The sequence below is a fragment of the Manis pentadactyla genome, chromosome 8 (assembly GCF_030020395.1).
Source record: "Manis pentadactyla isolate mManPen7 chromosome 8, mManPen7.hap1, whole genome shotgun sequence".
NCBI lineage: Eukaryota > Metazoa > Chordata > Mammalia > Pholidota > Manidae > Manis > Manis pentadactyla.
Genome location: NC_080026.1, coordinates 96,413,273 through 96,429,988, shown reverse-complemented (window position 1 = coordinate 96,429,988; position 16,716 = coordinate 96,413,273). Strand labels below are relative to the sequence as shown.

The 16,716-nt window shown below is 35.8% G+C and overlaps 1 protein-coding gene across 4 annotated transcripts in view; it reads right to left on the bottom strand.

The window, feature by feature from the left end:
• The window catches only part of VCL (vinculin), a 98,494-nt gene that overhangs the window by 30,258 nt on the left and 51,520 nt on the right, over positions 1-16,716 (bottom strand). For 2 of the 4 annotated variants that reach the window (XM_036928606.2, XM_036928609.2), the window contains exons 3-7: positions 11,253-11,403; positions 10,969-11,077; positions 9,160-9,282; positions 7,515-7,675; positions 96-189 (exon numbers count right to left, since the gene is read on the bottom strand). In XM_036928606.2, coding sequence (XP_036784501.1) covers positions 96-189; positions 7,515-7,675; positions 9,160-9,282; positions 10,969-11,077; positions 11,253-11,403 — 638 coding nt within the window. The remainder of the gene's footprint in view (positions 1-95; positions 190-7,514; positions 7,676-9,159; positions 9,283-10,968; positions 11,078-11,252; positions 11,404-16,716) is intronic. The other 2 variants (XM_036928608.2, XM_036928610.2) reach the window with 1 other exon arrangement.

The window sequence follows — 16,716 nt, the reverse complement described above, 5'->3', positions numbered from 1 at the left end:
AATATGAGGTTATGGGAGGCTTCCTTTTTTCCTTTTGTTTGTGTGGTTTTTAGTTTTCTGTTGTATCAATCAGAAAAGCAGAACCAGAGGGTTACCTGGAGAGGCACTGGGATCACGGAGCCAACCTTTGGCCTGGTTCAGTTTTGAGTCTATGGAGGCCAGTGCTCTCTTCATGGCTTCAGTGTCCTTTTGAAGAGAAGTACCACAATTATTCTCTTTTCAAAAATTGAGATACCATGAATCAAAGTAAGACAGAGAGAAGTTATAGCGTTAACATACAATAACTAATGTAGTCCTGCAACAGCCTTAAAATTACTCTAATCACACCATAATGCTTATTTCTGTCAAAATGCAGCACCTTGCATGCAGCTCTTCAGTTAATTCTATTCTGCTTCCAGATCTCCCTCTTGCTTAACTGTGAAAACTGGTAAAGTCACTCAAGCCAAAAGATGTTTTAATATCTTCAGCAGAAAAAGCCCTGTTGTCACATGCCTCATTACCAGCCTTTCCACCCGTCAATACTCATCTACTATAACCCTGGCAAAGCCCTCCCAGCTTTAGGAAAACCTCACAAACCAGTTCTTTTACATCTAGTTTTGAAATACACACACAATGGATTATGCTTCACTATACATAATAAATCTGAAAAGCCTGAAATTACTGGTTGGAAAAAAGTTGAAACTATTAATCTAGCAATTTAGTTTTAATTCTACAAATAAACCACTAAATGTAACACAAGAAAGACATGCTTTTCTGGCCTCTGCTGCCATCTTCCTTTCCTCATCTTCTCCATCCTCAGTTCCCTTACCATCCCTAACCTGGAAGAAGAGGCAGGATAAAGTAAGTCGGTTTACAATCAAGATTCATAACAACTAGCATAAAATATCCCTGAACATAGCATGAAAACTGAAATAACAGACTAGTCACTTTTAAAATATACATTTATTTTAAAATAAACATAGAAAAATGCAGAGAACAATATAATAAATACCCCTGTATCCATCCTAACAACTGACACACTTGCCACCTCTTAAGTCTTTACTTAATACCTGAAAAGACAGCTTAACTCCCTTTTGCTCTAGGGAACTGGCTCGTACAGAGTCCTTCCATCAAAGCACAGAGTAAACCTCCATAATTCTAGACCATGTCCTAAATCTCCAACTTTTTTCAGTTTCCAATCCTGAAAAACTGAGGTTCCTTAAGGTGTTATACTACCACTTTTCCACATGAGGGCATCAGGAGCATCCCCACTTCCACTTCAAAGAAGACCTGGCTAGAAGCTAGCTGGGTCACAAGTAAGCCCTGGGGGCACTCAGGCTTAAGGTCCACAGCCTGGTCCCAAGCTTTTCCAAACTACCTATTCAAATTACGGGACTCTGAACTTTAGGATTCCCTACTTCCCCATCTAAACAGATACACATTGTTCTGTTGTAACCATAGCTACCTAAGGGTCTAAATAGCAAAATCTCAGCCACAGTAACTAAAGAGAAGTGAACTAAATTATGAAAAATTTGAAATAAAATTTTTATTATCAAGTTATATGGAATAATGGTAGCTATCAATAAATGGTAGAGGGGTAAGAGGATCTATTTCAAAATGCATTTGTAATTAGTGCAAATAGGCAAGTGGCATCTTTTAAAATGCTTTGATTCTCAAACGGTTTAAATATCTGGTCCTCCTCCATCTTGTTCTACATTAATCTGTACAGCAAATCCTGTCTTCAAAAGTCAGCCTTAGCTTAATTCCAAATTAGCAAGGCCCAAATCAATACCTTTTTAAAGAGAGTCTCAGGCAACTACCAACCTCAGAGAGCTGGTTAGCCATTTAGGGTCTAACAAAGTTACAGGGCTTTTGTGTAGGTACAGATTAAAAAAAAAAAAAATCAGAGTCTCTCACCTAGGAAGTCTGTGCATACTCTGAAGAAGAGAAATTATATCTAAGTAAAAATACTTAATTTAAAATCTGCTAACAGCCATAACACACTTACATTTTCAGTGAAAAAAAAATACTTACTACATTTCAAAAATCTAAATTCAAGAACAAAGATCAGAAAATTTTTAGTGTCTACCCTAACTTAAGGCTACTAGCTAGGAAACAGCATTTCCTGCATGTTAGGTTCTGTTTTAAGCATTTTTTCCCCTCATTACTTCACTGAACCTCAAATTCAAGTGTAATTAATTTTACAAATTAAGAAATATGGGCTCAGTCCTAGAAACCCAATCTGATCTCAGTTGACATCAAACCTCATTATTTTATATTAGATGAAATTCAATAATTTTTTTTTCTTTTACCGAAGAGAGTTGCCAAAATGTCCATTAACCTTCTATAATAGTCAGCATATCTTTGCCTTGCCGATTTTGACTTTGCTTAACACTGCCCCAGAATACAAGCTCTAGAAACCAAATTCATAATCCTCACTAACCTAAATGACTTTTTTCTCCATTGCTCAAAAATGACTTCAAATGCAATGGAAAAACTGGCTTTATTCTCTTCCATATCCTCAAAAACATTGTTTTTTTCTCCCTAATTAAAACATAAATGGCCACCACACTTGAAGGAAAGAATCTAATTATCAGAAAGTCGCAAGGCGACAAGATCAAGAAATTAAAATTAAGACATGCTCATTTTCCCCTAAAAAGAATCAATGGTAAATCTGAAATGAGGCTCCATTTTTAAACTGTGAATTTTAGTAGTTACCGAAGTTTTTAATAGCATGGATTTTAGATAATTTTGCATATTTAAAAGTCACTGAAAAGGTCACCTTATATGCCTTCTGGAATAGGGCAAGTTTCAAATAATTATTTAAATACAATGTATTTTAACGTTTTATTAAAAACAAAAATGTCTATGAGAACAAATATTTTTGTCTCCTAAGAATCTCACATATATTTCCTTTGAAAGGCAGGATTTATTATGGAATTGACAGAATTGTCATAAGCAATATGAGAAGTATATTAACCCTGGATATGATACAAACAAATTCACTGAACAACGAAGACTAAAAGTCAATTTTGAGATGTATTTATGAAGAGTGAAAACTTGTGGTCAGCCATACTGTGTACCTCAAAGCTTTTAGTTAAACCTTGTCATGTAAGCCTAAATACCCAGAGTACCACGTGGGTATGAAATAGAAGAGAAAAAAAACTACCCCTGCATTTGAGTACTTTTCTCTATAAATCTCTTAAATCTGGGAAAAAGAAAAGTCTCCACTAATCTCTTCTCTGGGTTTTTCTGTTTCGTTTTGTTTTGTTTTTTTAATGAGTGTGTGTGAAAAAGAGCAGTCACCCAGCAAGGACAGAGACAGGGGCCTGGTCCCCTCCTGCTGGGGTCCCTTTTACCATAAAACTCATATGAGATCAGATTTTAAATTTAAAAAGAACAGTGCCTTGGCATTCCCACACACACACCAAAAAGTGGAAGCACAATCTAAAAGAACTCCTTTTTCCGTGCTTTTCCAGGAACTGAAACACTCCTAAAATTTAACATAGATTTGGACATAAAGAACACTGAATACTACTGTGAGCCACTAAGTCCTTCCTACAGACAATCAAGAGGAACTGCGGCAGGAAAAGTGAGGTCCTGCAATACCAGGCTCTTGAAAATTTTAAATATGGGGCAGAAACCTCTCTCATTCACTTCCCAACCTGCTTTCCCCTTTCCATTAACACCTCCCCTTCCCACTCTATTCCATTCTTGACCACATTTCCACCCCCAAATCACTGTTTTAAACAAAGATGTTTCTGGAAAGAAAAGGCGGGACAGTAAAACAGTCTTACAAAAACTACATTTAAGCAATGCAAGAAAGGCATCTAGCCCTGAGGCTTCAGGCAAGTTACCCTGCCAGGCTTCAGTTCCTCATCTCTAAGAATATCTTTCCAACTCTAAAGCTCTATGCCACTTACACACGGACAATCAGATGGACCAACTAAAAGATCACTTGGATCACAAGGGAAACGTCAAATCTCACTAACATTTTGGGCTTTTCTCTTTTGAGGGGGAGGGGATAAAATATCATAAATGCATGAATTAACTATCTCAAACACTAAGAGAGAAATCTTTTGTTGTATTAGCTTCTAAAGAAAAATATTAGAACACTCTTAAAAAACTCACAACCTAATTTTTTTTTTAATGAAATAAAATCAACCCTAAAATAGACTACAGTAAGGGCAAATATTACAGGATCCCATGTTCTAATCAATATTTCCTTCTTTGGTAGAATACAGCAATCTTCTGTATGAGACATTTGAGTGTGTCCCTACATTTACCCACCAGCAGCTCAGGCGCACAGTGACAAGAGACCCATCACAGGAGCTAATTCTGAATGATAATATCTAATGACACAATGTGCAGTTGCTAGAATGCTGATGTAGAGTACAAAAATCCTTAACAATGAAATGCTTTTAAAATTTTTCTCACTTCCTTTTAATTCTCAGCATGCATCAAAATACAAGTCATGTAAATGCAAAAATAAGGCTACAGATTGCTAAATTTACAAAGGGTAGAATTAGAAATGTGTTTACCTCACAAATTCTTTTGTTTCATAATGTATTCCAGGAAAAATGCTAAATTAATTTTTAATGATCACTATTAAAAAATTGTTGATTTAAAGAGGGGAAGATTTTTATTTTCAAAATAAAATGAAGTGTTTAAAGTCAAAGTACTTTAAAATTGTTAATCTACAATTAGAATGTAGTTGTAAAAGGTAAAATCATCGGCTATTGCATTGCCTCTTTAAAATCTTATCTGGCAAGATGTACTTTTACCAAGAATTTTTTCCACTTACTTTCTTCCCCCACTTTTCTAGAGGAACCATCACTTTCCAGGAGAAAACTGCACCAATGGGGAAGCATGAAACAAGTATGGTAAGACAAAGTTAATTCTTTACTGGTAGGGTCAAGAGGAGGTAAAAGATACCATATGTATTATACAGAATGGGGACTCAGTGGTCACAGACAGAAGCAGGGTTTGATTGATTCACTGCTTATAGCTGAGCAATGAAAGATGCACAATGCCACTAAACTGAAAAATAACCAAAGTCCTAGTCACCAATTTCCATTTCCAAGGTAAAGAAATTTTTTTAATACTCTTACAATTTAAAAAAAATTAATTACTCTTCATGGGTAAGAGGGGTGTAAATTGGTTGGGGATGGGAATGAAACTGAGATTTGTCTTGTATATCTTTTTATAGAATTTTGACTTTTGAACCAGGTAAATGCGTAAGAAAAGATAAACATTTCTTGCTTATTCTGATGTCATTGTGTACTTGAGCTTCTCTTGGCTGAACTAATTTTATTTACTTTCTCTCATCCTGATAGTTTCGCAGTTTCCTTCCAGATCAGCATAAAACTGACACAGCTACAAGGCCGTACACAGTGCGGACCAGGTCTGTTTCCCTTGTACCTCCTCCCAAGAGCCTCATCCTGAAAACCTCAACTGACCACGTTTTCTTTTTAAAGCAGCAGCTCTGAACAGCACTTGCATAAAATAAAGCTCACTAACACTTATTTATTACTAAATGGTGACTTTCCCCTCCAAAAACAGAGAAACATTAAAGTTGCAATGCCTGCTCCTTTTTACTATTGCTCATCTTCTAGAACAAAGGAGAGAAAATATGGAAAGTGATCAAGTTAGGGGAACATGAGGTCATGGAGAACAAAAGCTGATTCACAGCTTAGACAGCAGAACATGCAGTGAGCCACGGACTGAAGTTAGGAAAAACTTTTAGATACACCTTACTTTTTTCTTTTTTGATTTTGAAGTCTAGGATTATTGTGAAGGACAAGTGCCTGTCTAAACTTTCCAGCCTACCCATTTTCATTACGGTATAAAACCTCGATGACACATCTCCAACGGCAAAATTCCAGAGCCTGCAAAGGAGGCCGGTAGGAGAAGCAAAACAGACAGCAGCAGCTTGAAATTTCCCTTCCCACGAGCAGGGGCCACAAGATGACTTAGGGGTCACCCAGCTACCCGGGGAAATTTGCCCCGCAAATGATGCCAGTGGGAATGACAAGGCCAAAATAGTTCTTAGGGGCCTAGTTAGAGAGAGAGAGAGAGCAGCACCCACAGATGAGGAAGCCTGACAGCCCACAGTGCCATCTTCCCTTTCGCTTTCCCCAAAGAAATAGCTCAATATGAGCCAGAGCCTAACAGTCTGCCCAGCAGAGCCCCAGCCCCATATTAAATTACATTCTGACACATATCCGAGCACAGTGTTACACACCGGCACACAGAATAAGGCATGGCACACAGCACAGGAAAACCTCACAGACATGCTTTTTCTCTTTATAAGCAAAAAAGAAACTAGAGGGCAAGAAAAAGCTTACCTTCTAAACGTGAGAAAAAGAATAAAACAAACGAGAACAAAAAAAAAAGATGGATAAAAAAGTCATAACAGGGAAGTGAAAGTTGTCAAAAATGCAAAAGCAAAACTGAGTAAGTTATCAAAGACTTAAAATGATTTATCATATAGATTTAAAATACAGTCTTAGAACTTGTTCAAGAACTTCATGCCTGTGTAAACAAATCCATAATTCAGATAAGGTGACTCACCTCTTTCTGAATATTTGGATGTCCTTTCTGGGCAATAAGAGAGAGGGCTAGTGACTTTAGGCCCCAGCTTTGACCTTACCTTAAGGTGTTCTGGAGAACACACACAGCCCTTCTCCTACTGGGCACCCCCTGGAAGTCAGACAACACAAGCCCCTCTTTAGCCTCCTACCAGCCTGTGGGGTGGCCCTGGAGACAACTGGGTGATGTGTGGGGAAGCTGGATCCTGGATGCAGTGTCCCCCCACTACTGCCTGTATCTTGGGCTTCTACAAGGCAAGTGTACACCCGGTGTCTGTTTCCCCAGACAGTCACTGGACAAGGAGAAGCAGACCAGAGCAGCAGCATGCAAAACTGCTCCAGAAGGAAGCCACCAACCCATTCTGGAATCCAAGAAGAAATTCTAGACATTCTAGACAAAGGATGAAGGGACCCCCTCAAACTAACTAAAAATGTGAAACCTAGTATTTTAGTTAAGCTTTCCTTAGGGAAAATGGAATGATGTAGGGACACGCCTAGAAATGCAGTTTCCTTTGTAGATATACTGGGTCAAAGGTTGGTTAAGGAAAAGTTTTCTATGAAATTCAGTCACAGGCATATTCTGTATCTATTTAGTCACCTAGCAACAACCGCCCACATACAAGGCAGGACTCCCACCCAGGGGAGTACACACACCAGAATTCCTCCACCAGCTGGAGCAGTGAGACTCCAGCTTGAAGGAAAAGCCACATATCTCAGCCTTCAACCAACATTCACCCCACCTACTTATTCATTGTTCTTACCTTGGAGCAAAGGAAATTTGCAACAGCAGTAAGTAACCCATGACACAAAAGCAAAAAAGAAATTACTCTCATAATATCTGACTAGTCTTATGCTACACATAATTACAAAATAAAATGTGAGACAATCAAGCCCCCAGGAGGGAAGAATTCATAATTTTGCTTTTTCTCCTCCAGGAATACTTACCTTGCTGGCCCAGGCGTCTTCATCCCAAGAAGTGAGTTGTAATACACGAATGATCTCATTAATTTCAGCACTCATCTTTTCTACAGTAAAATTGCGATTTTTCAAAGCTTCTTCTATTCCTTGGTTTTTTGAGTTTTTAGTTGTTACAAAAATCTTCATAGCTGTAAAAAAACCCAAAAGATTAGAAACTAAGCTTGGAATTTAATCTTGATGTGTAACAACATTCACACAAGATGTGCTACACTCTGAACAGATTTTGGGCTTCTAAGGTCTTAAAAAGAATATAGAAACAAACACTGCAGGTCTGCCAATAAAGTTCCAGTACCAGCAACCTTCATTGTAAAGAAAACAATGTACAAAACGTCACCACAAAATGATCAGAGAACTAATTTAACATGCATATAGTGATGACTTACAATCACAAAATATCCAAAACTCTTCTAAATCAGGTATTGCTTCGGCCCTACCACTGGCCCCATCTAAAAAATGTGCCTACTGGGACAAGATAAAAACGGTCAGCAAAACCCTAATGCTGTATCCTGCTGCCACCAATCCTCATGAAGACTCCAAACCGTTGAGTTTACCTTCCAGGATTTCTCTCAACATGTCGCAGAACCTTTCTAACCCCCAAAAGTGAAGAAGAAGAAATAATAACAATAATAATAACAATATGAAGCATTAGAGAGAGTATCTTGCCATAGAATAATTAAAATTCTAAAAACACAAATTAGTCAACACCCTATTGAGTTACCAAGATAAGACAGAAATCCTCTTCCAAATACCCTGTCACACAGAATGGTTGGCCTCAAAAACATGTTTCCCATAAAGATTATAACACTCTATTAACAAATTTTTGTTTTCTAGTCCATGTAAGGGCTTTCTGAACTCTTACACTCAAATCTCCTTTTTCAGCTACTACCTGAAATGCCAAAGCAGACAGGCAGGAGATGAGAATCAGTGACAGGTTTCGTAAGATTTTGAAAATAAAGCTGCCCTCTGAGAGTTAAATTACTTAACCTGCAACTTGATCAAGATAACTTACATAAACCATGAGGTGTCTGGTATATACTAGATACTCAGTAAGTACAAATCCCTTTTGCTAATTGAGAGAACATCCACAATGTTTGTATTTCTGGGCTCTGCCCAATGGGAAAGTGGTCCCAGTTGGTGGAGACCCACTCTACAATGTAGAAAACAGTTACATAACTTTTAGAAAAAACTGTTAACATAACACTGAAAAGGGCTCTGGATTCACTTCTTTATCATACAATGCTCCATAATATCCAGTCCAGCTCCTGTTTTTTTCATAACACAAATGAAGGTGTCAAAATTCCTATGTCCAAAACTAAAGCTTCTTCAGGGCATTCCACCTCCCAGATAAAGGGCCTATTAGACTTCAGGAAAACAGAACTGGACAACAGCAATGTCAGTGTCCAACAAATAGCAGCAGAGAGAGAGCCTCAGAGAAGACAAATACTGGTTCTTAGCCAATCGGTGGTCATCATCAAGTCACACCCAATCAATCAGGCCTCACTGTCACCCAGGCTGAAAGACACACAACTCGGCAGCAAAAGAAAACGAACATCAGGGTTTGGAACATGTGAACTTTTTTTCCTCTGTGAGATAAAGTATAGGCAGAAAATACCCGAAATGAGAACTGGCAGCAACTCTTTGACGGTGTTCATGGAGTTCACCAACATCACTCGGTGCTCCTGGTGCGTCAGCTCCTGCTGCCTCTCGTCGATCATCTTGGCCATCTTAGTCATTCCTGGAGCACGAGAGATAAATTGTGCAGGGGGAGTGGTGAGACGACCAGAGTCTGACTTTCTGAGCCTAAATCCATTATAAATTACTATGCAAGTCCAAACTGACTGCCTTATTTAATCAATAGATACATCACTGAACTCTCTAGCATTCAAGATACATCATTTTCCATGACAGCCCTAACTTCATGCAACTTTATTCTTTTCATTAAAGTAATATATTAAATGTAAATCCTAAACGTGACATAATTTTCACACATTTGACAAATACACTCACAAATACTTAAAAATATTGAAGTGAGTAAGCATATACTTATAAAAATTAATTCACGAGTGGGGAAAAATATCTTGCCTGTCTACCAGGTACAGGTTTCATGCTTTATGCCTGGCCACTGTGCCCACCTATGTAAGAATCTCGTGTGAGCCCAGTGCTGAAAAAACAGTGGCTGAAAAAAAATCTTAAGAACTACAATAATGTGTTTTGTTTTCATCTTTTTATTTTTCTGTAGTTTTCAATTTGTCCAAAATAAGCATATACTACTTTTATAATTAAAAACAAATAGAAATATTATAAAAATAAGTATAGTGATGACAGCATGTGAAAGCACCTGGTATTTTGGAATCGGCCTGCTAGCACATTTTGCTTACTTTGGTTGCTATTCAAAGGTGCTATGTGATTCTCTGAAGCTTTGAGTTTCAAAAGGATTTCTTAAGTACTTTCACAGATCGTCAAAAGGTACTCAAGGGAGGTAGAAAAGGTAGGGCTTCCCCTGCTTCTTCCAAAGTAGCCCCATTTTTGTCTTCTATATTTTGGGGATTCTGCATAAGATTTCATTTGAAAAAATAAAAAACTTTCCCAGTGCCATGAGGAAATTTAAAGAGCAGTGATCTAAAGCCATTTCTTGATAATCTTCAGTGATGACTCAGATAAATTCTGAACTGCCATAAGCTTACAGAATGACTGCACTGGAACCTCATGAAGAGGCTGTTAATTAAAAATCATTTCACAGAAAACAACAGAATTTTATAAGGTGATAGTGATCTTTAATACTGACAAGTTAAACATCTGATGCGTGTTGTCTGTCATTGGCTCTAGTTCTCTCAAGTTCTAGGACCCTCAGGCTCATGTTATAGGTCTAGAACATCAAAAGCTGGTATCTGTTCATGTATTTTGAATATTAAATTCTCAGGTGACTGAACAATCTTTTCAGGATGAGATTCAGCCACAGCAGCTCTTCTCTCCTTCTTGGTCTGATTATATTATGCAGCCTGGGGCTAGGGCATGAATCCATAATAGTAGGCGGGCTAATTAACAAGCCAAGAGGTAATAAAGAGCTACAAGCCAGCTGGCAGACTGTGAAGGAATGTTGTGTAATGTGGAATGGAGAGGTCAGAATTCAGGGTGGCCTTAAGCATTACTGTAATAAAGAAGTATTTCCTACATTCTCCAGCAACATTTGCAATGTCTAGTTTAATTCATTAGACAGGGCCAGGATTTGTAGAAAGCAGATTCAGCTTCCAGGGACAATGATAATCTTAGTAGAAGCACAGTGTCAGCTCCATCAACAGAGTACAGACACCTAAAAACCTAGTGTGTCTATCTTCTGTACAGAGTAGGGGGGAATGTCCCTTTTCTCTTGGTCGAACATGAACAATCCATAATTTTATTGTAAAAAGTGGAGATAACTAACCTGGTCCGAGATTCTTTGTATAGGTGACCAAGTCTTCCATAGTTTCCACCACCTCTGCTACTGTAAGATATTCCAAAATTCCTTTGCAAACTCTAATAATCTTACGAACCTGAAAATACATTTCAGAGTATTCTGTCAAGTGAATGACAATAAGCAGTAAAAATGGGAATTCAGATGTGTAGCTATTCAACATTTTTTTATCCTAAACAATCATCAACCTCTATTGTTATCTTTAAGAATAGGCTTTTTCTGGAAGAGACCTGCATGGGCCTCAGACTGCCTACCTCAGCCTCGTCAAAGGTAAGGAGCAGGTCCGATGTGCCGGAGAGGATACCCCTTGACCCGTCGATTAGATAATCTCGAGCAGGGACTGAGTAAGGGTCTGACTGAAGCATTTGGGCTGCCTGAACAAGCTTGGTGCAAGCATTCTCAACCCTGTGAGGAAGAATATGGAGTAACCTTACTGGCAGAACCAAGCAGAAGAATAGCACATGCAAATGCAAAGAATGAAAGTGGACATAAATTCACTTCTTTTTTCCTATATGGTAAATAGCCAAGACCAACTTATAACTGACCCTTTAGCTTTTAAAAGCTACAATTAAGGGCAGCATATTCATTATTCGTTCACCACACTAAGCCCTGTTCTTTGTTATTTTTTTCACAACAAAAAATGATGAGAAAATGTCTCACACTTTTTACTTCAGGTTGCTGTATCTGTAACTCCTTTTTTTCCTTACTCATCACCTTATACATATTGTCATTAAAAGACAGTACACAGAGAACTGAAATCCTTGACAACAGTTTCAGATTTAACATCTGGAAATAAAATGCCAAAGCACTGTGTTAAGTAAAATTTGATAATCAGATCAAGCAAAGGAATAGGAAGAAACACAAAGAAAAAGTATGAGGTAATGCACACATTTCTCATTCATCTAGCTAAATGGATTTGTTTGACAAATCCATTGGACTGTTTGAAAATAGCCCTAGAAAACTATGTTAATTAAAATGTCACCGGTATTCATAACTGAACCAGTTACTAATAGTTTAATATTAATATAGTTTAATATAGGCAACCTGATCAGCCCAGGAGTTTTTTTTTTTTTTTGGAGGGGGGAATTCAGAGAACTCATTGAAAAGAGGAACCCAGAAACACATAAACCAAGTACTCTCCTTTACCCCACTGTACAACTAAAATGTATTCTTTCATTCAATTATTCATCCATAAAAAGCTAAAAAAGGACCCAACAGATCATCTCCTCTAATCTCATATTCAATAAGCCATTATGTTATCAATAAATAACTTACATAAAGATATGGAACATATTAAAGTTAAAATATTACAAAATTATACATTCATATTTGAAAACAGAAAATATCACATGCAAATAAAAGCCACTTCACAGGGTTATTCTGAGGATCAAATGAAATAATATAAAACTCCACATGTACAAAGCAGTATTGTTGTCAATAAAGAGAATTAAACCAACATATGAATTTCAACTATGTAAAGAGCTTTATGAAGTGGAAACACAAGTAGGTATATAAAGATGCAAAAAGCACTGTTTTAACTCTCAAGAAGCATACTTAACTGAGCTAAGTCACAAACATAAGACAGTACATAATAAAGTACCAGTGAAAAGCAAGACTTCACTGATGTGGCTTTTGATTACTCTTAGAAGACTAATTGTTTTCTGTTCATTTTTAATTTTTTAATTAAAATTTTAATTTAATTTTAAATTACATATGTATATTCACATATCACACAAAATATACACACATATAAAACTAAAAGGCCATACAGCCAAAAATCTCCTTCCTTCTATCTCCTAGGCATTGAAATTCCATCATCTACGTGCTACCAATGTTGTTAAGTTTCCTCTATACTCTCCAAAAAGACACCATTGTATGCATACAGAAACAAAAAAACAGGCTTCCATCCTTTTTACACAAATAGGGTCATGCTATGCATAATCTCTGCATTCTGTGTTTTTTTCACTTTATTTAACTTGGAGATGTTCTAATAAAAGTACAGAAAGAGCTTCCATCCTTTGGTATAGTTACATTCTAGCCCATAATTTATTAACCTGCTGCAATGTATCACTTTGAATACATGTAATTTTTAAATGTGTATGTTTGTATACATCTAGGATACAGTCTAGATATGAAATTGCTGAGTCAAAGGTATAGACATTCATATTTTTGACCAATGTTGCCATACTACCATCCACAAAAGTTATTAATTTATATTCCCACAACAATTGATGAGAGTGCCTATGTCCTCAGTCTCAACAATTCAGTGTAATTAAACTTAAATATCTTCACCAATAAAATTAACTGGATCTCAATATAGTTTTTTAATTAAGGTGAAATTCACATAACATACAATGAGTTATTTTAAAGGTACAATTAAATGTATATATTTAGTGTATACACAATTTGGACAGCCACCACCTCTCTCTGTCAAAACTTTCTCATTCCCTCAAAAAACACCCTGTACCCATTAAGTAATCAGTCCCTTTTCCCCTTTTCCCCTCCCCATTGGAAACTACTATTCTGATTTAAGGATTGACTTATTCTGTATACACCATAAAAAAAAGGAATGATTTACTATGTGACTTTCTGTGTTCGGCTTCTTTCACTTAGCGTAATATTTTCAAGGTTCATCCAGTTTCCATCATATAAGAGTAGTCTGCTCTTTTTTTTATAGCTGAATAATATTCCATTGTATGTATATAAGAAAATTTGACGGTGTGCTTATCCAGCCATGTGATGATGGACATCTAGGGTGTTTCCACCTTTTGACAATTACGAATAATGCTGCTAAAAACATATTCATCTACAAATTTCTACATGAACATACATTTTCATTTCTCCTGTATATACACCTAGGAGTGGAATTCTATGTTTAACTTTTTGAGGAACTGCCCAACTGTTTTCCACACCCATTGTACCACTTTACATTCCCACAAGCATTGTATGAGGGTTCCTATTTCTTCACAACCTTATCAATACTTGCTATTTTTTCTTTTTGTTTTTGGCTAAGGCCACCCTACTTGGTGAGAAGTGATATCCATTGTGATTCTGATTTGATTTAATAACCAAAAATGTACATCTTTTCACATACTTGTGGGCTATTTGTATATCTTCTTTGGAGAAAAGTTTACTCAAGTCCTTTGATCAGTTTTTAATTAGGATGTTTGTCTTTTTGTTGTTGAGTTGTTAGAATTCTTTATATACTCTGGATATTAAATCCTTATCAGATATATAATTTGTAAATATATTTTCCTATTCTGTAAATCCTTTTCACTCTATTTAGTTTTAATTTGCATTCCTCTTTGCATTAATAATTTGCATTACTAATGAGGTTAAGGATATTTCATTTTTTTAATTGCAAAATTAAATCACTCATAACACACTTTATATTCAATACCATGTATCCAACAATCATACTTCAGAAATGAAACATTACCACATACTTTAGAAACCCCACCCTAACTAAATTCTCCTCCTTATTTTTGGAAGTAATCTTTATCCTGAATTTTATGTTAATTATTTCCTTGATCTTCTTTATTCCTTTACCACCTACATATATTGACATACCTAGGCAATATATGATTCCGTTTTGCCTGCATTAAAATCTTAAAAAAGTGGAATCATACTATTATGTGTGCTTCTGTGACTGTTCTTTTGTTCAGTGTTATGATTTTCAGACCCCTAGTGTTGATGACTATAACTACTGCATCATATTCCACTGTATGGATATACCACAATTTATTCACCCATTCAACTTCTGATTGACATTAGAGGTATTCTGGGTTATTGTAATTTTTTACTGGTATTTATATCAACACTACTACTACTATTATATACTAAAACTAGTACCAATAATAATACTATGAACATTCTTGTACTGGCTTCTGATGCACATGCACTGTTTAAGTCACATATCTAGTAGTAGAAATACTGGGTTACAGAAAATGCATATGTTCAACTTTACCAGGGAGAGCCAGTTTCCCAAAATGAATGTACAATTTAATGCTGCTACCAGCAGTGTTCACAATTGCTCCAAACCTCACAAACAACTGGCATTGTGAATTTTTAATTTGCCAATCTGGTCATTGTGAAATGATAAATTATTGTGAGTTTAATGTTCATTTCCCTGTTACTCATGAAACTGCTGTATGTGGGGTTTTTTTCATATTTATGGGTCCCATGAATTTTGACAGTTAGCATTTTTGTTATTATTCAGCTTTCAATAATTTTCATTATGATTTCTTTGACAAGGAATTGTTTGCAAATTTTAAAATATAAGAGACTTCAAAACACAAGGGGCTTTTGTAGTTATTTCTTCATTATTGATTTATCACTCAAATGCACTGTGCCAGAGCAAGTGATCTGTATGATAACAAGGCTTTGAAACGTGCTGAGGCTAGCTTAATGGTTTAACACATGATCAATTTTTATGAGTTTTCTATGTGTACTTGAAAAGAATGAGTATGCTCCAATGTTTAGGTGAAATATTTTACATATTCCATTAGCTAAAGCTTGTTAATAATGCTGTTCAAGTCTTCTATATCCTTGCTAATTTTTTTGTCTGTTTTATCTATCAATTACTGAGTAATAAGATCTCCCAACAAAACAACAGATTTTTCCATATCTCCTTGTAGTTAATTTTTGTTTTACATATACTGAGGTTTATTAGGTATATATAAATTTCTACGTACTATATTTTTTTGTAACCTAACCTATTTACCATTATGTATCACCTCTCTAAATCTCAAGAAATGTTTGTTTTATCTGTTCTATTAATGTCTATTTCATCTAATATTAGTATTGCAAACCAGCTTGCTCTATGTTATTTGACAGGTGTATCATTTTCAATCTCTCTGTGTCCTTATGTTTTATTTGTGTATTGTATAAACACCATATAGCCACATATTTTTAATCCATCTAAGCAACTTTTAACAATTTAGCCCATTTAAATGTATTGCTACTACTGATATATTTATAGTATTTTCTTTTCTTAGTATTTATTTTCTGTATGTTCCTATGATTTCTATTTCTTTTTTCTTCTTTCCTTATCCTCCTTTTCCCATTTTTTTAGACTGAGGGTTTTTTCCTATCTTTTTCTTATTCCTTTTCCTATTTTATAGGTTATATACTTTATTTCTACTATTTTTGTGGTTATTTGAAATATTTTAAGCATGCATACTTACATCATAAAAGCCTAAAAAGAGTCAATATTTTTACCTCCTTCTCAAACAGCAGAATGATCTTAGGATACTTAATTCCCACTCAGTTTTCCTGACCTTCATACCATCGCTTTCAAGTTTTGTTTCATGTTTGTGATTGTTTTCATATATAAAATGTTGTAACTTTTATTTTAGACCTCTAAATCTTGTTAGGTATTATCTTATTATGTTACATAAGTCAAAGTTTGTTTATATTTACTAACAAATTGTCCAGTATCTTGACTAATCATTCCCTCTTGTATCTCAGGCCTTACATCTAGAATCATCTGACTTCTGTCTGAAGTACATTCTTTAGAATTTCTTCTACTAAGAGTCTGCTGGTGACAAAATATATCCATTTTTGTTTGTTTGAAAATGCCTATTTTGTTCTCATTCTTCAAAGGGTATTTCAGTAGTATAGAATTCTAGGTTGATAGTTATTTTAACAGCACACTGAAGATATTTTCACTATGATTTGACAACAAAAGCAAAAAGAAAGGTGATAATGAAGCAAAGT